General features: G+C 41.4%; 1 protein-coding gene across 4 annotated transcripts in view; it reads left to right on the top strand.

Moving 5' to 3' along the window:
- Positions 1-1,119: 1,119 nt before the first annotated feature.
- Tasor (transcription activation suppressor) overlaps positions 1,120-23,106 on the top strand; it is a 66,899-nt gene continuing 44,912 nt past the window's right edge. For 2 of the 4 annotated variants that reach the window (XM_070018469.1, XM_070018468.1), the window contains exons 1-7: positions 1,120-1,679; positions 13,893-14,038; positions 17,591-17,683; positions 18,493-18,565; positions 20,037-20,128; positions 20,474-20,635; positions 22,010-22,134. In XM_070018469.1, coding sequence (XP_069874570.1) covers positions 1,349-1,679; positions 13,893-14,038; positions 17,591-17,683; positions 18,493-18,565; positions 20,037-20,128; positions 20,474-20,635; positions 22,010-22,134 — 1,022 coding nt within the window. In that variant the 5' untranslated portion in view covers positions 1,120-1,348. The remainder of the gene's footprint in view (positions 1,680-13,892; positions 14,039-17,590; positions 17,684-18,492; positions 18,566-20,036; positions 20,129-20,473; positions 20,636-22,009; positions 22,135-23,106) is intronic. The other 2 variants (XM_070018467.1, XM_070018466.1) reach the window with 1 other exon arrangement.

Genomic DNA, 23,106 nt, shown 5'->3' with positions numbered 1-23,106 from the left:
CATGGCAGGCTAGGATTTATGGCTGCTTGTCCAAGTTGCCCAAGTTGTATGCAGCTGCCCAGACCTGAAGGTCACTCTAAGAGAATCTTGCTGCCTTATATGGTGGTACCCACCCAAGGTAAAGGGGGGTTGGAGACTGATTATTTACTGCCTTTACTAAGTGAGCCTAGTGTTGCCTAGGAAAGGAGCATGCTAGGTTATGGGAAGGGAACTTATTGGGCTAACAGAAACCCAAGATACTTTATGCTAACTATGTAGAAACTACTACTACAACCAACAAAACAAGACAAAACAACCTCTTCCCCCAAAAAACAACAACAAAAAACTTAGCTGGGTAATAGTGGCTCTGAAAGCCGGAGGGGAAAAATGTATAAAACTAGGTTGCACCCGGGTGTTGGTGGCTCACGCCTTATATCCTAGCTACTCAGGAGGCTCACAGTTCGAAGCCAGCCCTAGGTATAAAGTCCGTGAGCCTCTAATCTTCAACTAGCCACCTGAGAACCACAAGTGGAGGCATGGCTCAAAGTGGTAGAGTGCTGCTGGGTTTGAAAGGTCAGGGACAGCACCGAGTTCAAGCCCCAGGAGTAGTACACACAGACACAGCAGCAAGTTGTAAGTCCTAGGAAAGCATTCCAAGGCATTGGGTCTTGCTGGCAGGTGTCTCTGGTTCAAGCCCTTAGCCTGGTGGCAATGGTGGATGGCAGGCGGCCCGCCCTTTCCACGTCTCCAATTTCACTCGTACCAGTAATTCCCACAGCAACTCCAAAACCAGCTCCAGACCACAGGTGGTCTTAATCCCAGACAGAAGGCGCCTGATGGGAGGAACGCACTGGGCCCGCCTCTGGACCGCCCCGCCGAGATGGCGCGGTCTGGACGTTCTCCGAGGGCCGAAGAGGACAAGCATGGTACCACTAGCCGCGGCGTCGAGGTTGCAGTCCGGCCTTGCGCTCGCCCCTTTTGGCGGGCTCGGTGCTCCGAGGCTCCGCCTCCGGCGCAGACTGTCTGCATCTGCGGAGGTGGGCACTGCGTTCCCACTGGTGGAGCGGCCCGAGAAATCCCGCCCCCTCTCGGCCCGGACGCGAGCACGTTGGGTGGCTGGGGTGGGAGTGGGGGTGGGGTGCGGAGTGGAGAGCCGCTCAGGCCGGAGCCGCTCTACGCGGAGCCGCACGTTAGACGCCCGTCTTGACGCTTCCCACTTAGCCGTTGGGCCGGGAGCAGAGCCAGTGGCCTTGGCGGCCCGAGGTGGGGGGGAACTCAGCAGCGAGGCGGCGAAGCCGGCCTGCTGCTCCTTCCCCCCAGCCTGTCAGCCTTGTGGGCCGAAGCTTCCCGGGCTTCCCAAGCGGGCGCGATGGCGACTGCCGTGGAGACAGACCCCTCTCTGCCGGCTGTGGCCAGCTGCAACGGCGGCGCCGACGAGGAGATGCAATCGGCGTTTCCGGAGCTTGAGTCCTCCGCACAAAATGGCGGCGGCGGCGGCCGCCGCCCCACCAGCGCGCAGCCCGGAGGCGGCGCGGGGCCTGAGGACACCGCCGCGCCCGAGGCCGCCCCGAGCCTCGGCCACGAGCTGCTTCCCGACTCCGCGGAGCCGGGCTCGGCCGCTCCACCTAAAGGCCCGGAAGAGCCCGAAAGGCCCGTTAGGAGGACTTTTCAGATCCCCAGGAAGAGCAGAGAAAAGAAAGGTGGTGCCTCCCCCTTCCTCCCAGCCCTCTTCCTGTCTCCCTTCCATCTTTTTCGTTAGGACCTCTCTGTCTCCTTCCCGCACCCATGTAAACACGCCTGCGGTCCGGCCGCCTTCCCCCGCGGCCCCAGCCGCACAGCTGCTGCGCTTGGCGCCAGAGGAGAAAGCAGTGGAAGTTGGAAGTAGCTCAGGTTTGAAGCTTGTCCATAAGGCTGCAGCTCCCCGAGAGGAAAGATGGTGCCTGGCGCCCCTCCCCACTCCCCGAAAGCAGAGAAGCTGGTGTGTCCTCCTACAGATGCTTCTGAGAAGTCTCCTTATGGAAATAGCCCCATGGCCATGGATTCTCGGGCTTTCTTTCTCCAAGGCTATTGCGTGCTCAGGACCACAAGTGTTTCTCTCTATGGAAGTTCTCAAGCTCTCTGTGTCTACTTGCTCGATGTCAGCATCTTCCCTTATTTAGAAATCACCATTAGTAGATGTGATCCATGCACACTTAATTTCCATCACACTTCATTTCCATGTAGGTTTTTTTTTTCCCCTCTTGGTTCTCAGGCATTATATTGACTAGATCTCTCTTTAAATCCATACTTGGTATGGCTTCCCTTGTTTTTCTTTCTTTTTTAAAGAATGGGAAGATGGGTTCTTGGCACAGTAATTTCCCTGTGGGGGAAAATATTCCTTTATTACCCTAGAGTCTTCAACTTGGTCTTGGACTTAAAGATTCTAAGAAAGCTCAGATTGTTTTTGAAGCCAATATGGGAAGATATACCAATTGCTTGAAGAAAAAAAAAAAAACCTTAATGCCATATTGTAGAACTTGCTTTTTGCTATTACAGTATTTTTGACTGTCCAGCCATTTTTAAATAATTCTGGATTTGGTTTTAAGTTCTTCCTGGTAGACCTACTTCGTGGCTTAATTTTTCTGTGGCTTACTTTAGAAAGTTTTTTTTTTTCTGTCATTTTGACGGAAGCTTCGAGCATTTACTTAACCAGCTTCATTTGCACAACTAGAATACTTTGGGATTTTAATCAGTTAAGGTACAAAGAAAGTTTTTTTATGTTTGGATGACAGAGCCAAGGAAAACATGATGTGGGAAACCTTGTGGACGAAAAGGGAGCTAACCTTTGTCCATGAACACGAGGCATGTTTCTAGAAATATCTTTGAAGTTAGTTTTATTTTCAGATGTATGTCAAGGTAGTCAATTCTTTTGGTGTATTTAGTGAAGTTATATGGTTGTGGAAGGTAGATGCCAAGTAGAAACTGCTACTTGGAAAAGAATAGGTTCGAAGTCTAGTTTCATTATTAGGGAAGAGGGGTTTAGTATTTTTCTTAACTTGATAAAAGTCTTTGTTTTTGTGGTGGTGGTGGTGGTACTGCAGTTTGAATTGCTAGGCAGGTATTCTACCACTTAAGCTAAATTCTCAGCTCAGGAGATAAGAATGCCTAAGAATATGGACGACATGCCACACCGGTTCTTTATTTTTTTGTGCTAATCCTTGGGCTTGAACTCAGGATCTGGGCATTGTCCTTGAGCCTTTTTGCTCAAGGTTAGCGTTCAGAAGCTACTGCTCAGTTTTTGATGGCTAATTGGAGATGAGAGTTTCCGGGATTTCAGCCTGGCTGGCTTCCAACTGTGATCCTCAGGTCTCAGCTTCCTGATTTGCTTAGATTACAGGCATGAGCCACCTTCACCTCTTTGTTAGGACTGAAAAATTCCTCTAGAAACCCATAGAAAGTGTTTCAAATGTGTTTTTGAATTACATAAACCAAATGTATAAATTGTCCTTTAATAGACTTCTCTTGAACACACTTAAAAGTGGAATGGGAAATTAGAAAATATGAATCTTGTTTTCTTTCTGGAGTCTGATTCTTTTTGAGGAACAGTTTATACTTTCCATTTTGCTTAGAGATAAAAGACTTGTTACCTCTTACCTGTAAGGGAAGTTGAGAGTAAGGAATATAACACTGAACTTCTAGTGTTTAACGTGTTGAAATGTACTCTGAGCAGTAGTTGTTCAAGTAGTGCAATAGCAGGTAGAGTAGGACTTAAGCAGCTATTTTACCACCACCATAGACCTGCCTAAACTGAGAGATTAGTGTATCAATTTCAACTTTTTGTTACTATTTTTAAAATGAAGTGTAGGTACTGCTAGTTTCATACTTAGAAAATCAGCTGGAAGACTTGAAAGATCTCAGTATGTGTAGGTTTGGCAGATAATCTTAGCTAGACAAGTCAAAATCTTTATTGTTTATTTTAAGTTATTTTCAATACATATGTCTTAGTTTTTTGAAGTGGTCAGGACTGTATTGCCCAGGCTTGCCTCAAATGCTTGCTTCCTTTAATGCCTGGGATTAGGCTCACCATTATGCTGTGCTAAAATATTCTTGTTAAACTTTCAGTGTCAAAAGTTATCTTGCATTCATATTAATATGAATGTTAATTTGAATTAATATTAATATTATAGACCCTGCTTGTGCCTATTTGCTAGGGAAATTTTAATTAGGACATTATTTTTTTTTGGTTTTTAAACATCTTACAAGTAATACTATGTTATAATTCTTGATAACATCTAGAATACTTCCATTTTAATTTAGTGGTAATACTGGCAGACAAACTTTAATAAATTATAGGCATTGTTCCAAGCACATTTCGTATATTAACATAATTTCTAGAATCCTGTATGGTAGATACTACTACCTTTTTACAGATGAGAAAGTAACCAAGGAGTTAAGGAATTTTTCATTCAACTAGTAAATGGTGGAGCTGGAATTTGAGTTTGAAGACAATACTACTCAACTTGTAGCGATTGTTATTTTTAGTGGAGACATGGCTCAAGTGGTAAGAGTGCTTGCCTTGAACAGAGAATCCAAGCGAGCTACTGGCCTAGAAGTTCAAGCCCCAATACCAGCTCAAAAAAAAATTTTTTTTTCATGGCCTTAATTTTAATGCAGCTTTTGTGTTGACCAGTTCATGTGAAGTCTTTTCCCTATTAAGTTTAAAAATACTGCTTCATATGCATTCAACCTTGGGGAATTTTGAGATGGACAAATTACATTGACAATGAACATAATTTAATCAATATTGACAGAATAAATGAAAATGATCTGTTGACAAGAAGGGGGTATATTTTATTTTACTTGTTTTTGTGTGGGTACCAGGTCTTGAACTCAAGGCCTTTACCACTTGAGCCATAGGTCCACAGCTGGCTTTTTGATAGATGAGGCTTTTTGGAGATGAGTCTCAGAATCTTCTGTCCAGATTGACTTTGAACTTCCTTAGATTTCAGCCTTTTGAGTACTTAGGATTGCAGATGTGAGCTACCAGCTCACAGAAGAGTGTACATGAGGTATGTTGTAATACCTAATGGTTGAGCTGTTGTCAGTGGTGTGAAGAGACACTGTCCTCCCACTTAGAAATTGTAAAATGTGTCATGTTAGTAAATGCTTCTCTATCTTTTTTCTATAGTATGTCATCAAAGGTCAAGTCAGTAACATATTGGATATAATTTTTCCCTCCAAAGTTCTTGGGAAATGGAGTAGTAATGATGTGCTTACTGAAAATTGTTCATTTTGTTTAATGTTTTTTGTAGAGCACAATAGAATCTCAGAAATTCATTGCTTTTGTTTGTAGGTTTTCATATTAGTTTAGTCCAGGAGAGTTAATGGCTAAGTTTTTCTCCCAGTACTCCATCTTTCCTGCAAAATTTGAAGTTGTCTTTTTGAAGCCCTGGGGCACATGTGTGTGTGTGTGTGTGTGTGTGTGTGTGGCGTGTGTGTGTGTGTGGCGTGTGTGTGTGGCGTGTGTGTGTGTGGTGTGTGTGTGTGTGTGTGTGTGTGTGTGTGTGTGTGTGTGTGTGTGTGTGTGTGGTGCGTGCGCGCGCGCACCAGTACACGGTCTTGAAGTCAGGGCCGCTTACTCATGTGACTTTTTTGCTCACTGCTGGCAGGCACTCTAGTCACTTGACCCCATAACTCCAGCCTGGCATTTGGCAGGTTAATTGAAGAGTCTCCAGACTGTCCTGCTTGGCTGGCTTTGAACCTAATCCTCAGATTTTACATGAGTAGCTGGGACTACATGTGTGAGCTACTTGCATCTGGCTCTACACCTAATCCGTCAGGGAAGTGCTCTACAGTGCCACAGTGCCATTTATGGTTTTCTGGTGGTTTTATTGGAGATAAGAGTCTCACAGACTTTCCTCTTGTCCCTTCACCATAACTCCAGTCTGGCATTTGGCTGGTTAATTGAAGAAAGAGTCTCCAGACTCCTGCCTGGGCTGGCTGGGCTGGCTTTGTATAGCAATCCTCAGACCTCAGCCACCTGAGTAGCTAGGATTACAGGTGTGATCCACTGGCACCCGGCTATACCTCATTCTTAAATTTCCCTGTTGTTTTAGTAGTTGGGTATGTTCTGAAAACAATCAGTCTTCGTACATAGAAGTAAACATAAACAGGAAATTTTCAGCAGAATCTAGTCATCCCCACAGAACATTTTGTAGGTATGTACAAATTGTAAGTAATGGAAGTAAAATTTTTCATTGGTCATATCACAGACTCCCCAAAACAAATTGGACTGGTTCAACTTGATCTTCCTCAGTATGTACATTGCTAATTCTACACTATGTTCAATCTTGTTGACTTAGTGCTTCAGGAATTAGTGTTTCATTTCTATGTAGTAATTTTTTAGATTAAAGAAAAAGTGAGGGCTGGGAAGGTGGCTCAGTGGTAGAGCACTTGACTTGCATGCTCGAGGCCCTGGGTTCGATTCCTCAGCACCACATAAGCAAAAAGCTGGAAATGGCGCTGTGGCTCAAGTGGTAGAGTGCTAGCCTTGAGCTGAAGAGCTGAGGGACAGCGCCCAGGCCCAGAGTTCAGGCCCCATGACCGGACCCAAAAAAAAAAAAAAAAAAAAGAAGTGAAGGTGGGCACCAATGGCTCACACCTGTAATCCTAGCTACTCAGGAGGCTGAGATTTGAGGATTGTGGTTCAAAATCAGCCTGGGCAGGAACATCTGTGAGATCTTATCTCCAGTTAACCACCAAAAAACCAGAAGTGGCTCAAGTGGTAGAGTACTGGCTTTGAGCTGAAGAGCTGAGGGACTGTGCTCAAGCTCAGAGTTCAAATTCCACAGCCAATTAAAAAAAGAAAAAGGAAAGTGATTAATTCTAAAAGAACAGACAGGAAACTATTATGTTTAAAATCATTAGAAATGAATTGTTAGTAGAGCCGCTGTTGACTCAGAATTGCAGACCACCTTTGACCACTAACCTAACCTTGCTAATTATTTCCTCCTCTTCCATGGGTTATTTTAAATCAGAAAACTTTAATTCACATTGCTCACTTCTGTCTTTTAAAAGTTTTAACATTTTTGTTTATAATATTTTTTACATGGATATATTATAGGAAAACCTGCATTAGTAATAAATAATTAAAGCTGATGTAGGAAAGTGATCCTTTGATAGTAAAACTACTACTTGAAGTGCTAGTGGCTCACATATGTAATCCTAGCTACTCAGGAGGCTGAGATCTGAGGATCACAGTTCGAAGCAAGCCTGGGCAGGCAAATGCAAAACACTCTTCAGTTAACCAGCAAAAAACTAGAAGTGGAGGTATAGTTCAAGTAGTAGAATGCTAGCCTTGAACAAAACAGCTAAATAATGGGGGCTGGGAAGGTGGCTCAGTGGTAGAGCACTTGCCTTGCATGCTCGAGGCCCTGGGTTCGATTCCTCAGCACCACATAAGAAAAAAGCCAGAAGTGGCGCTGTGGCTCAAGTGATAGAGCGCTAGCCTTGAGCTGAAGAGCTGAGGGACAGCGCCCAGGCCCAGAGATCAGGCCCCACGACCAGAGCCCCCCCCCAAAAAAAGAAAATACCCAGCTAAATGACAACCCAAGGCCTTGAGTTCAAGCCCAGTACCGACACAAATAACAGTGATTTGACTACACATAGGAGGGTAGAAACAACATAATCTTAGAAGTCAAATTCTTTTTTTTCTTTTTTTTTTTCTTTGTCGGTGTAGGGCCTGAACTCTGGGCCTGGGCACTGCCCCTCAGCTCTTCAGCTCATGGCTAGCACTCTCCTACTTGAGCCATAGCACCACTTCTGGCTTTTTCTGCTCATGTGGTGCTGAGGAATTGAATCCAGGGCCTAATGCATGCAAGTCAAGCACTCTACCACTGAGCTACAATCCCAGCCCCTCTGTTCTTTTTGTTATCTGTATTGGATCTCGAACTCTGGGCTTCACACTTTTTTTGGGGAGGGGCTTTTTTGCTCATGTCTGGGGCTCTAACTTTCACTTCTGTTTTTTGTTTTGTTTTGTTTTTGCTGGTCAATTAGAGATAAAAGTCTCACAGATTTGTCACCTCTGCTGATTTTAAGCCTTGACTCTTAGTTCTTGGCTTTCACAGTAGCTAGGAATATAAGCATGAGCCACTGGTACCTGACAAATTTCTTTTATTTGGGGGCGGGGTCCAGTCGTGGGGCCTGAACTCTGGGCCTGGGTGCTGTCCCTCAGCTCTTCAGCTCAAGGCTAGCGCTCTACCACTTGAGCCACAGTGCCACTTTCCGGCTTTTTTCTTTTTTCTTATGTGGTGCTGAGGAATCGAACCCAGGGCCTCATGCATGCAAGGCAAGCGCTCTACCACTGAGCCACCTTCCCAGCCCCTAATCTCCTGTTCTTGATTTGGTTGGAACTGACCTTGGGAAACTTTTTTTCCTAGAGCCACCTGGATATTTATAAATGTCATTCATAAGACTTAAAAACTATCAGTATAAGCAGATGACACCTACCATGTATCAAATTACTTTGAGGCTGTTAAATTGTTCACCAGGCATTGTCTCCTGGTTTTACTTGCAGGTTTGGAGCCAGGTAGCTTAATTTTTTTCTTTTTCTTTTTACTGGTCCCGGGGTTTGAATTCAGGGACTGGGTGCTGTCTCTGAGCTTTTTTTTTTTTTTTTTGGCTCAAGGCTAGTGCTCTACCACTTGAGTCACAGTTCCACTTCCAGCTGTTTGTTGGAAGTTTTTCATTTTCATATTTTTGTACTAGAGTTTGAACTTACTGTACCATTTGAGCCATGTCTCTAGCCCTTTATGTTTTTTTTTTAATTTTTAAAAATTTTTTCTATTCTTGGGGGTCATGGGGCTTGAACTCAGGGATTGGGGACTTTCGCTGAGCTCTTTTCTCAAGGTTAGTGTTGTACCACTTTGAGCCACAGCAATACTTCTGGTTTTCTGGTTAATTGGAGATAAGAGTTTCATGGCTTTTTGGGCTGGCTTTGAACCATGATCCTCAAATCTCAGCCTCCTGAGTAGCCAGGATTGCAGACGTGAGAAACTGGTGCCTGGTTTCTTTTGTTATTTTTTGTCAGCTGTAGGGCTTGAACTCTGGGCCTGGGCACTGTCCTTTAGCTCTTCAGCTAAAGGCTAGCACTGTACCACTTGAACCACAGTGCCACTTCCGGTTTTCTGAGTGGTTTATTGGAGATAAGAGTCTCATGGACTTTTCTGCCCATGCTGGCTTTGTTTTTGTTTTGTTTTTTGTGTTTTGTTGGTCATGGGGCTTGAACTCTGGGCCTGGGCACACTCAGCTCTTCAGCTCAAGGCTAGTACTCTACCACTTGAGCCACAGCAGCACTTCTGATTTTCAGGTAGTTAGTTTATTGCAGGTAAGAGTTCCACGGCCTTTCCCACCTGGGCTGGCTTTGAACCACGACCCTCAGATCTCAGCCTCCTGAGTAGCTAGGATTACAGGTGTGAGCTGCTGGCACCCGGCTTTGCTTTTGTTATTTTTTGAACAGGGTTTCACATTTATGGCTGTTGGCCTGGACTGTGTAACACTTTATTGGTTGAGATGAGATCTCATGAATTTAAGAGATTAGCTTCAAACTTTGATCCTCTTCATATCCTTTCAAATACCAGAATTACAGATGCAAATGACTACATCCAGTGATCTTGATGATTAAATGAAAGAATGCATGTATAGCTCTTAGTATCTGAAAAGTAGTATAAATTATGAATAACATGTTGAATAGTGATTTCAGTAAGTGAAATGGCTGGTTCATATGAAATATTCTCTTGATTTGGATAGTCACAGGGCTGTTTATTGCCTCAAACAATGACACATGGAAATGGGAATATATATACTTTGTTTGAAAGAAGTGACAACAGCCCAGTACCTGTGGCTCATGTCATAATCCTAGCTTCTCAGGCAGGCTGAGATCTGAGGATCGAGGCTTAAAGCCAGGCAGAACAGATAAATCAAACCAACAAATCTAACAAGTTAACCAACAAAAAGCCAGAATCAGAGGTGTGTCTCAAATGGCAGAGTGCTAACTATCAGTGGGAAAAACACAATGAGAACATGAGGCCAGGGCTTCCAGCCTCAGTACTGACACCAAGAATAAAAACTGAGTTAGATGCATGACTCAGTTGGAACAGTGCTAGACAATGAATGAAAGCATCAGGTACCAAGTTTGAGTCCCCATCTCGGACCAAAAAATAGTAAGGTACTTGATTATGGTATATACAGACAAAATAGACCACACAGGTTTCAGAAGATGATGAATTGTAGATGTTAAGTACTTTTTGAGAAAATTGAATGTTAACTCTAATGCAAATTTGTATTTCACTACTTTTTACTCATGATTACGTTGATTGTAGAAAAAGTGTTGGAGCAGCTTAAGAAAGGGAAATAATTTTTTATGTAGCCTTGTAAAGTTTAGCAGTTTGAAGCTATTTGTGCATTTTAGATACAGGAAAACACTTTGTTTAGAAACAGAAATTATGCATAAAACTCAGATTTTGTAATCAAATATCTTGGATTTTGTGTGTGAAAACATAGACTTCCTTATTTAGTTTTCACATTTTAGATTGATTTGTTACAAAGATAGTTTTGGTTTATCCTACTCTGGTTTATCCTACTCTTTTCCATAAAACATTTTAATTGAGAAGGTATATTTCTTAACCTTTTCTGAATTTTATTTTGCTTTATATATTAGTAAGTTATTGAATCAGCAAATGAGACTAAAGGGACAATCATTTCGACAATTGTAGATTATATTTGTATTTAATATGAAAATACATCTTAGGAGGTGGGCACTTATATCTCATGCCTATAATCCTAGCAACTCAGGAGGCTGAGACTAGAGGATTGAAGTTCGAGGACAGCCTGGACAAAAAGCAGAAGTAGAGCTGTGGCTCAAGTGGTAGAACATTCTCCTTGAGCAAAAAAGCTCAGGGACAAAGCTGGGCACAGGTGGCTCTGGCCTGTAATCCTAGCTATTCAGGAGACTGAGATCTGAGGATCATGGCTCAAAGCCAGCCCGGGCAGGAAAGTCTGAGAGACTCTTAACTCCAATAAACCACCTGAAAACCGAAGTGGTGCTGTGGCTCAAGTAGTAGAACATTATCCTTGAGCTGAAGAGCTGAGGGACAGTGCCCATGCCCAGAACTGTAGAACAGTTCCCAGACCCTGAGTTAAAGATGGGCACATACACAAATATATTATGTATGTCTTTTTTTGGGGGGAGAGGGGGTCCGGTCGTTGGGCCTGAATTCTGGACCTGGGCGCTGTCCCTCAGCTCTTCAGCTCAAGGCTAGCGTTCTACCACTTGAGCCACAGTGCCACTTCCGGCTTTTTTTCTTTTTGCTTATGTGGTGCTAGGGAATCGAACCCAGGACCTCATGCATGCAAGGCAAGCACTCTACCACTGAGCCACCTTCCCAGCCTATTATGTATGTCTTTTTTTTTTTTTTTTGGTTGGTTGTGGGGCTTGAACTCTGGGCCTGGGCACTGTCCCTCAGCTCTTCAGCTCAAGGTGAGCACTCTACCAGTTGAGCTACAGTGCCACTTCCGGTTTTCTGGTGGTTTATTGGAGATAGGAGTCTCACAGTCTCTCCTGCCCGGGCTGGCTTTGAACTGCGATCCTCAGATCTCAGCCTCCTGAGTAGCTAGGATTACAGGCGTGAGCCACCCGCGCCCGGCCCCTATTATGTATGTCTTAAGCTTGGCATGGTGGTGTGTGTCTGCAGTCTCAACCCTCAGAAGGCTGAGGCAGGAGACTTTGAGACTAGCCTGGACTACATACAGCAAGACTAATCATGACTCAAAAAACCCCAAAACTTTGTGATATTTATTCTCATCTTTTCACTAGTTTCAATCAACTTAGAATTAGCACTCACCATTCACCCTACTGGCATATGAGAAAAAAGAGTAAGGTATTCCTGCTTTCAGACAGTTTACAATTGATTATGAATGTATCTACAAATTATAAGTACAATTCATCTTTTTTTTTTTTTTTTTTTTCTCATTCATGGGATCTAAACTCTGGGCCTGGACACTATCCCTGAGCTCTTCAACTCAAGACTAGTACTTTACCACTATTTCCGGCTTTTTCTGCTTATGTGGTGCTGAGGAATCAAACCCAGGGGCTTTATGCATGCAAGGCAAGCTCTCTACCACTGAGCCACCTTCCCAGCCCTGTACAATTCATCTTGATCAATGTCACCCTTTCCATCTTTCTCCCTCATCTTAAAAAAAAAAAAATAAATTGCACTTCTGTAACTAGGTCAACTTTTTTGGGACATTTGCATGTGTGCCGTCCCAAAGTAACCACTGTTGGTCATGGGGCTTGAACTCTGGGCTTGGGTGCTATCCTTCAGCTCTTCAGATCAAGGCTAGCACTCTACCACTTGAGCCACAGCACTGCTTCCGGTTTTCTGAGTGTTTTGTTGGAGATAAGAGTCTCACAAACTTTCCTGCCCAGGCTGGCTTTGAACTTCGATCCTCAGGACTTAGCTTCCTGAGTAACTAGGATTACAGATGTGAGCCACTGGTGCCTGGCCTACCCATGGATTTTTATATATACATTCTGTAATTACATTCTGTAACTGAAAACTATTTTTTTATACAGTTCTGTAATATACATGTTGGTTTGTTGAAAATGGTTATATCATTTTATAGTGCTTTTTTTTTTTTTTTTTTTTTGGTGCCAGTCCTGGGGCTTGAACTCTGCCTGGACATTGTTGCTAATCTTTTTGACTCAATGCTTGTGCTCTACTACTTTGAGCCACAGCACCATTTCTGGCTTTTTTGGTAATTAAACGGAGATAAGAGTCACAGACTTCCTGTATGGGCTGGCTTTGAACTGAAACGATCGATCAGATCTCAGCCTCCTGAGTAGCTAGGATTACAGGTGTTAGCCACTGATGTCCAGCAACATCATATCTTTTAAAGCCTACTTGCTATGTAAAGAAAATATATTAAATAGCCTATTTATAATTAGTTGCCAGATGGTATATTTTAAGAGTAGGTACAAGTAGAACTCTAGTTTCCTTAGTGACCTAAGAGTATCTAAATTGGCATTTGTTGTTGTTGTGTGTGTGTGTGTATATATATATATATATATATATATATATAATATATATAAATTATATATTATATATATATGATATCTATCTATCTATACTCGAAGATAAGCTAGGTTCCCCTGGCTCACAGCTATAATCCCAGCTACTCAGAAGGCTGATATTTGATCACGGCTTGAAGCAATCAGGGCAGGAAATTCCCTGAGACTCGTAACTAACTAACCACTACAAAGTTGGAAATAAAGCTGTGACTCAAGTGGAAGAACACCAGCCTTGAGCAAAAAGCTTAGGGACACCATCCAGGATCTGAGTTTAAGCCCCAGTACTGGCAGAAAAGAAATAAAAATGAAGATAATAATCATAATACAGTTTCTATGAGTTGTTCCGTCTATAGTGAAAACTGGCTCTGTGTGTGTGTGTGTGTGTGTGTGTGTGTACGTGTACTGTGTACGTGTACGTGTACTGTGTACGTGTACCAAGGCTTAGACTCAGGGCCTCTTATTCTGCTTGCTTACTCATAGCTGGTACTCTACTACTTGAGCCACACCTCCAGTCTTGGCAATTTGGCTGGCCACTTAGATATGGAGTCTCATGGACTTTTCTTCCTGGGCTGGTGTTGAACTGAAACTCTGATCTCTGCCTTCTAGGATTATAGCCATGAGCCACTAGAGTCTGGTTTTTAGGTTTTCTGAGACATGGCTCGCTCTATAGTATACGAAATATATATAACATGTCACAAAATAAAATAGTCTTAATCCCCTTTTTTACTTTACTACACCTTTGTAATAGAAGGACCTACCCTTAGGATGGAATAATCCTATAACTAATAATGTTTTCTTTTATTTTTAGCACTTTTTCAGCCATTAACTCAAGGTTCTCGAGAATTTGAAGATGTTTTAAATATTCTCCATTCATCTTACCTTGAACAAACCTCAGTTACAAATTTTAACTACAAACGGGCTTGCTTAGTACATAATGAACTTTTGGAAAAGGAGGTATGTTTTAAGTTGTTGTTGTAAGTGTGTGTGTATGCATGTATACATGGCGTGCATGTGCACCTGGGACTTGAACTCGGCCTATGTGCTGTTTCTTAAGCTTTTTCACTCAAGACCTAGCGCTCTACCATTTGAGTCATAGTTTCACTTCCAGCTTTTTGCTGGTTAATTGGGGGTAAGAAAGAGTATCATGAACTTTTCTCCCTGGGCTGGCTTCAAACTGAGATCCTCAGATATCACCCTCCTAAGTAGTTCCAGGATTATAGTCAGAAGCCACTGGCACCTGGTTTATAATTCTTTTTAGAACTAATTAAACAGTCTGGAACAAAAAGTTCTTTTTATTTTTCTAGAAATACTACTTTTTTGGAAAAGCCAAATTATGGAAAGGCAAAGTTTTAAATGCTATCTTTTTCTTTGCAGTGTTAAGGAATGAACCCAGTGTCTTTTGCATGGTAGGCTACAACCCAGCTCTAAATATGTTTCTAAATATTGTTATAGCAATTTATCTAAGTGCTTATTAACATTCAGTTTTGTGAAATAATGTCTTTTCCTGAGATCGAGTTGCATTGGGATAGCTTACTATATGCTGATTTTAATTATAAAATCACAGTTTTTTTTCTCTTTAATTCTGAGTACACAACAGTTTAACTAAATATCTAAGTTGGGGGCTAGAGGAGTAGCTCAAGTTGTAGAGTGCCTACCTAGCAAGGGTGAGGCACTCAGTTCAAACCTCAGTGACTGCCCTCCTGGAAAATCTCTAAAATGGAAGATAATGAAATCGGATATTATTTTTTGTTTTTAGGATATGCTCAGTTTTTCCTTCAATTGATTGGTGGGAGGTTCGTGTTAATATCAGTGCAAATTTATTTAGTGAACAGGTATGAAATAAGGGAAATATTGAGTATATTTGGCAATTAGCCTCAGTTTCATGTATAAAAATCTGTATTTGGTTTTGCTTTAGGAAAAGGCACCTTTATGTGTTATTCTGATGTAACACAAATGGGATGTTTAGAAATACTTGTAGCCAGGCACAGTGGCTTAAAGCTGTAATCCTAGGTACTTGGAAGGCATAATTCAGGGGATTGTCATTTGAAGTCAGTTGGGCATAAAAGTTTCAAGATGCCATCTGAACCAATGCTGGTTCAGCTGGTTCAATGCTGGGAAGCACAGTGGTTGGGTACAGTGATGAGTGAAATGCCTGTCATCTCCAATGACTCCAGGAATCACAACTAGGAGGATTTTAGTGAGAATATAAAGTGAGATCCTACCTGAAAGTAACAATGGACATAGGGGCAGGAGGCGAGGCTCAAGTGGTAGAGTAATTATCTAGTAAGCGTGAGCAAGACCCTGATTTCCGTTCCCAGTGTTATCCAAAAAAGAGAAATATTTGACATAATTACTCGCTAATGGATGTGAAATATAACTAATTTTGTATCTTTACATGTTGATTAAAGAAGTATCGCAATTCAACTATGAAAATATCTTTGAAAGCAGTAATGATATTGACATCTAGAAAAAATCAAAACCTCGGTAATTTGATGTAGTTTCATAGTATAATTGGGATAGTTTGTTAAATTTTACATGAAAATTTACTCTGAAGTTCTATTAAATAGTGGTGACATATATACTGAAGTAAAATGTTAGGTATTCTCTTTCTCAAATCAACATCTCAGCATTTGCTAAGCAAAGGGCAGTAGATTAGGATTAATTTTAACAGTTCCAAGAACTTTATACAAATTCACTTTTCCCCTGTAAGACTGTATACGCTTATATTAATAGGCCTAAGAAGGAGAATAATTATAAAGAAGTAGAGCATTAGCTGGGCACTGGTGACTCATCTATAATTCTGCATGCTCAGAAGGATGAGATCTCAGGATCGCAGTTCAAAGTCAACCCAGGCAGGAAAATCTATGAGACTCTTATCTCCAGTATATCACCAGAAAACTGAAGTGGCGCTGAGGCTCTAGTGGTAGAGCACTCGCCTTGAGCTGAAGAGCTGAGAGATAGTGCCCAGGTCCACAGTTCAAGCCCATGATGGACAGAAAAGAGCTCAGAGACAATGCCCAGGCCCTGAGTTCAAGCCCCAGTATGGCAGGGGGAGGGGGATAAAGGAAGGGAGAGGGAGAGAAAGGGATGGAGGGGATTTGAGAGGGAGGAGAGAGAAAGAGAAGGGGAAAGGTGGGGGGAGAGGATAATTTTGTCCTGATTGAGTTTATAAGTTTAAAATGTTGGTCATTTATTAACAATCTATAATATGGAGTTCACCACGTTAAATAAAATGGGTGATTAATTAAAACATGGGTGTATAACTTTTGGGAGTATAGCAGATTTTAAATAGAAGTTCAGGTTAAATTAACAAGGGGCTGGGTGCTGGTAGGTCATGCCTGTAATCTTAGCTACTCATGGGGCTGAGATCTGAGCATTGTTGTTTGAAGCCACCTGGGACAGTAAACCATCTGGGGCAGTAAAGTTTTGTGAGAGTCATCTCGAATTAACCTCCAAAAAGTTGGAAATTGAGCTATGGCTCAAGTGGTAGAGCACCATCCTTAAGCAAAATAGTTAAGGAAGAGTTCAAACCCCCAGTACTGGAACAAAAGCAAAACAGCAACAAAAATTAACAGGTGATCAATGTTTATTTAACTACTTGATATGAAGTGAAAAAGCAGTGCAAATTGGGAGAAGAAAATTGAATTGCAGAAAGTATAGGGAAAGGAAAGATAATTTCTTTTTTTTTTTTTTTGGTCCAGTTGTGGGGCCTGAACTCTGGGCCTGAGTGTTGTCCCTCAGCTCTTCAGCTCAAGGCTAGCACTCTACCACTTGAGCCACAGCGCCACTTCTGGCTTTTTTTTCTTTTTGCTTACATGGTGCTGAGGAATCGAACCCTGGGCCTCAGGCATGCAAGGCAAGCGCTCTACCACTGAGCCAACTTCCCAGCCCAGGAAAGATAATTTCTACTTTGATTAGTTTGGAATCTTGGGGGAAAAAAAACTGTTGGCTGGGCAGTGGTTCAAACCTGTAGTTCTAGCTACTCAGGAGGTTGAGATCTGAGCCAGCCAGGGCAGGAAAGCCCATGAGACTCTTTTTTTTTTTTTTTGTCAGTGGTGGGGCTTGAACTCTGGGCCTGGGTGCTGTCCCCCAGCTCTTCAGCTCAAGGCGAGCGCTCTACCACTTGAGCTACAGCGCCACTTACGGTTTTCTGGTGGTTTATTGGAGATAGGAGTCTCACAGTCTTTCCTGCCCGGGCTGGCTTTGAACCGCGATCCTCAGATCTCAGCCTCCTGAGTAGCTAGGATTACAGGCGTGAGCCACCAGCGCCCGGCGCCCATGAGACTCTTACCCCAATTACACACCAGAAAACCAGAAGTGGTGTTGTGACTTAAGTGGTAGAGTGCTTGCCTTGAGCTGAGGGACAGCGTACAGGCCTAGAGTTCAAGCCACACAATTAACTAACAAATAAAAAAACTGTTGAAACTTGTAATTTTTGAAAAAGATTCTTGGTTCAGCTTAATAAAATATAATTATATGGAGAGTTACAGATTGGGTTTCATTTAGTTTACAGAGAAGCGAAGAGAACTGAAGTTTGATGGTCGTTTAGACAAGGAACTTTCAGAATCCTATGCATTTCTCATGGTTGATCGATACCAGGTGAGTTAACTCCTTAGACAAAACAATTTGACAATGTTCCCTTGCAACTAATTTCACAATTTTCAACAATATATTTGATTATAAACATTTTCTTGGTAGATAAGAAAAGATTTAGAGGGATGAACTAGTTGTTTTTGTGATGATTTCTTTTTCAAGTGTTCTGTTTTTTTTTTTTTTTTTTTTTCTCTGATCAGTCCTATTTCATTCTCCTGGAATGTGCTTGATAATATGTTTACCATCTAGAGTTGCTGATTATGTGATTGTAGCCATATTTCCTCTTTTAAAGATGGGTTACTTTTTCTTTAAATATTTTGCTGTTTCTAATTCACTCTAAAAAAGGAAATGAGTGCAATTGTAAGAGGAATTAAGACTGTCTCAACTAGAATAAGGATGGATACCTGACACAATTGGTTTGACAGATTAATTTTTTTTTTGGAGGGGGGGTTCCAGTAGTGGGGCCTGAACTCTGGGCCTTGGTGCTGTCCCTCAGCTCTTCAGCTCAAGGGTATGTTATACCACTTGAGCCACAGCACCACTTCTGGAGGGTTTTTTTTTTTTTTTTTTTGCTTATGTGGTGCTGAGGAATCAAACCCAGGGCCTCATGCATGCAAGGCAAGCACTTTGCCACTGAGCCATCTTCCCAACCCCTGACAGACTAATTTTTATACTAATATTTAGTCATAACCTGGAATATGCATAGAAACCTTAATGTAGTATATATAGCCTAGAAGTTAAATTTTGTTTAAAACAAATTTACAAAGTATTGTTTTATGTTTTCAATGTTATAATGAAGTATTTCATTTATTTAGGTTCAAAGCATATGTGAAAAAGGATTGCAGGTGGGCCAGTCAAAAATAACGATTCTTGGCAGTCCTTCAATGGGTAATTTATTTTTCATTTAATTTTACCTAATATTAAGTCACCATTTAAAAATACACAGATTCAGGCTGGGATGTAGCTCAGTGGCAAAGCGCTTGCCTAGCAAGTACAACGTCCTGGGTTCGATCCCCAGTACCAAAAAAGAAAAGACAAAAAAAAAAAAATACACAGATTCATGCCTGTAACTAACAACTCAGGGGGCTAAGCTCTAGGATCTTGGTTTGAAGTCAGCCTGGACAGAAAACTCCATGAAACTCTTTAACCAGGAAAAGCCAAAGTGGAGGTGTAGTTCAAGTAGAGAACCAGCCTTGAGCAAAAAAGCCAAGTGATGGGGGAGGGAAGGGATAGTGGGAGAACAACAAGAGAAGGGGATAACAATGCTCAACAAGAAATATCATTGTCTTACTCATGTAACTGAACCCCTCTGCACAGCAACTTTACAATAAAATGAAATTAAAAAATAAAAGCCAAGTGAGAGTAGGAGTTCGTGAGTTCAAACACCAATCAATGTAACAGACACAACACACACATACACAATAAAGAAGAAAAACCTGTAATTTTGCAATAGTTCCTTGTAATTAAATTCCTATATGTTTTATCATATTTCAAAAAAAGATTAGTCTGCTTCTGAAATTTAAACTTTTTTTTTTTTTTTTGGGTCCGGTTGTGGGGCCTGAACTCTGGGCCTGGGCGCTGTCCCTTAGCTCTTCAGCTCAAGGCTAGCGCTCTACCACTTGAGCCACAGCACCACTTCTGGCTTTTTTCTTTTTTTGCTTATGTGGTGCTGAGGAATCAAACCCAGGGCCTCATGCATGCAAGGCAAGAGCTCTACCACTGAGCCACCTTCCCAGCCTATTATGTATGTCTTAAGCTTGGCATGGTGGTGTGTGTCCGCAGTCTCAACCCTCAGAAGGCTGAGGCAGGAGACTTTGAGACTAGCCTGGACTACATACAGCAAGACTAATCATGACTCAAACACCCCCAAAACTTTGTGATATTTATTCTCATCTTTTCACTAGTTTCAACCAACTTAGAATTAGCACTCACCATTCACACTACTGGCATATTTTACATTGGTTCAATGTCTGCTGTCTTGACTAACCTTTCATTTCATCTCTTTGAAAAGATATCAGACTGTACCAGGCATTGGTGGCTCACAAGGGTAATCCTAGTTACTCAGGAGGCTTAGTTTTGAGGATTACAGTTTGGAGCAACCCAGGAAGAAAAGTCCATGAGACTTTATCTTCAGTTAGCCAGCGAAAAGCTGAAAATGAGTGTGGGTCAGGTGGTAGAATGCAAGCCTGGAGCAGAGAAAGCTCAAGTTGAGAACTTAAAACACTGAGTTCAATCCCTAGTATTGATACACACATGTGCATGAACACAAATCACATCTTGTATCTCTATTATTGGTTAAATATTTGGATTTTTTTATATTTCAGTATTTCTTATTCAAATTCATATTTTTTCTCTTTAGGTATTTATCTTTCTAGATATGCTGATCTATTACAAGCTAATCCTTTGGAAGCTGGGGCCATAGGTGATGTTGTTATTTTTAAAATAATGAAGGTAATTTTAATTTATATGTGTCAAAGATAGCATGTGATTTAAAATTTAAATTTTAGGCGTTTAAGAGTTTAATTTCCAAGTCTTCAGGAGTGATGAAAAGTCTATACCTGTTAGAATATGAAACTATTTTTGAGCAGTTTACTTGCCATCTTTGATCTAAGCTAACCATACTTTTTTGTTTTCCAAAGAAAAGAATGACAGGTTAATATGTTCATGATGTAATTTAGATGAGTGAAGTTTTTATTAATAAAGTTTCTGTTTACTTGTTAAAAATTAAGCTCATAGTGAAAAATCATGCTTACATTGATACTCAATAGAAGTTTGGTTTTTTTTTTTCTATTTTAGGGTAAAATAAAGAGCATATATGACCCTATGAGTATTAAAAGCTTGGAACCTATGTTAAATAAAAGTGCTTTGGACCCAACACCAAAGCATGAATGTCATGTGTCAAAGAATGCCAGTAGAATTACATCCCTTTTGGCTTACAGAGCCTATGAGCTTACTCAGGTAAGTGCCTGCATCCATTTTAATGTTACAGCCTGTTATATCTATTTTGTTACTAAACCTTCAAAATATCTCCCTTTCAGTTTTCTCCTCTATTATATCAGTTTCTGGTTTTCTCAGTTAGATCCCAATCTTTCTTTTTTTTTAAATAACAATTTTATTTATTTATTTATTTATTTATTTATTTATTTATTTATTTATTTATTTATTGTCGGTCGTGGGACCTGAACTCTGGGCCTGGGCACTGCCCCTTAGCTCTTCAGCTGTAGTCTAGCACTACCACTTGAGCCTCAGCCCCACTTCCGGCATGTTCTGCTTATGTGGTGCTGAGGAATCGAACCAAGGACCTAATGCATGTAAGGCAAGCACTCCACCACTGAGCCACCTCCCCAGCCCAGATCCCAATCTTTCTTACTGAAGTTTGTTTAGTGTTTCCAGGATGGCTCAGAAATACAGTGGCCTCTGAAGCCTGGTTATGTATAGACATTTTTTTTGTTGTTGTTGTTGGTCATGGGGCCTGAACTCTGGGCCCTCAGCTCTTCAGCTCAAGGTGAGTGCTCTACCACTTGAGCCACAGTGCCACTTCCGGCTTTTTCTGTATATATGGTGCCGAGGAATCGAACCCAGGGCCTCATGCATGCAAGCAAGCACTACTACTGAGCCACCTTCCCAGCCCTCAGATGTGTTTTTCTCTTGAAATAAGATGCAAAATGGTAACTAGGATTGGTTTCATTTGTGTCCTTCGTATTTTACTTTTGGGATCAAGTTGGCTTTTCTGGGCTGAGCTTGAGGCTTAGCCAATTCCATTTGTAATATTTTCATTAGGAAATATATTACACATCCTCTGTAGTCAACTTCTCAGAAGTAAACTTGAAATACCTAAAAGCAGCACCATGAACTCCAAGTAGATTATTATTATTTATCATAATAATAATGATTAGTAATTGATGATTTGTGCTGATACTGGTTTGAACTCAGGGCCTTGCAATCTTCATTGTCTTTTTCCACTCCAAGCTAATGATCTACAGTTGTGCCTCACGCCCAGACCTGCCTTTTTGCTTGTTAAGTGAACATAAGAATCTATTGTGGGGTGGGGGGGTGTCTGCCTTGGCTGGCTTTGAACCAGAATCCTCAGGTCTCAGCTTACTGAATAGCTAGAGTTACAGGCTTGAGCCACTGATGCACAGTATAAGTATATATTACAAAATACATATAAAATACTAAATTTATTTTGGTTAAGTGGACATGTTTAGCTTAAAGCAATTTTCCCCCACAGGTACCTAAATAATTTTTCAAAAAGAGAAAGATAAATACAAGATTGCACTTTGTATCACTTACATATTCAAAGAAGTTAATTTTGTGTTCTCTTATTTTTAGTATTACTTTTATGAATATGGCTTTGATGAATTAAGGCGAAGACCAAGACATGTTTGTCCATATGCAGTTGTATCTTTTACTTACAAAGATGACATACAAGTTCCCAAATTTGTATCTTCATTGAGGTAAGAGTCAAAGAGTTTTAAGGTTGAGAAGAGATACATTTCACAACTCCTCCAGAATGATATGAGCCTGTCATGTTGCCCCACCTTACCTGTTTACATTTTTCTTAAAATTAATTGGATATTTGATTGGCCATTATGACTTTAAAGGTTACATTGCAAGACAAAACAAGGAAAAAGAAACATTCAACCAAACAGAAAAAAAAGTACAATGATCTGTGAAAGACAGGTTGTTGAATATAGAATAGATACTAAATTTTACTTACACTTCAATTGGTTCTTTGTCAGTTTTTGTTTATGTTTTTGTTTGTTGGTAGTGGGGCTTGTACTCTGGGCCTGGGCGCTGTCCCTCAGTTCATCAGCTCAAGGTGTGCGCTCTACCACTTGAGCCACAGTGCTACTTTGGGATTTCTGGTGGTTTACTGGAGATAAGAGTCTTGTGGACTTTCCTGCCTGGGCTGGTTTTGAACCATGATCCTCAGATCATGGTTGAGAGCACCAGTGCCCAGCTCCTAGTCAGTTTTTAAAATTGACATTTTGTATATTAGCTTTCTTGAAAATTAAACTAAAACTAAATCATGTGCTAGTTGGAAGCCTAGTTATTGGGAGTTTTTAAAACTTCCAGGTGATTTTGATTTTCAGCCATTATTTAGTATCATTGCTGATATCTTACAAGCTCTAATATAAACTGGCTAAAAACCAGTGAGCAAACTTATCCACTTTCCTTCAATGTTGTGATCCCAAGCTATTTTTTTTGGGGGGGGGGGGGTGGTCCGGTTGTGGGGCCTGGGTGCTGTCCCTCAGTTCTTCAGCTCAAGGCTACTGCTCTACCACTTGAATCACAGTGCCACTTCTGGCTTTTTTCTTTTTGCTTATGTGGTGCTGAGGATTCGACCCCAGGGCCTCAGGCATGCAAGGCAAGCACTCTACCCCTGAGCCACCTTCCCAGCCCCCCCCCAAAGCTGTTTTTTTGTT

Source organism: Dipodomys merriami, unplaced genomic scaffold (assembly GCF_024711535.1).
Source record: "Dipodomys merriami isolate MVZ:Mamm:240054 unplaced genomic scaffold, mDipMer1.0.p SCAF_13, whole genome shotgun sequence".
Lineage (NCBI taxonomy): Eukaryota > Metazoa > Chordata > Mammalia > Rodentia > Heteromyidae > Dipodomys > Dipodomys merriami.
Note: the sequence above shows the minus strand (reverse complement) of the source record. Positions and strands in the feature narration are given on the sequence as shown.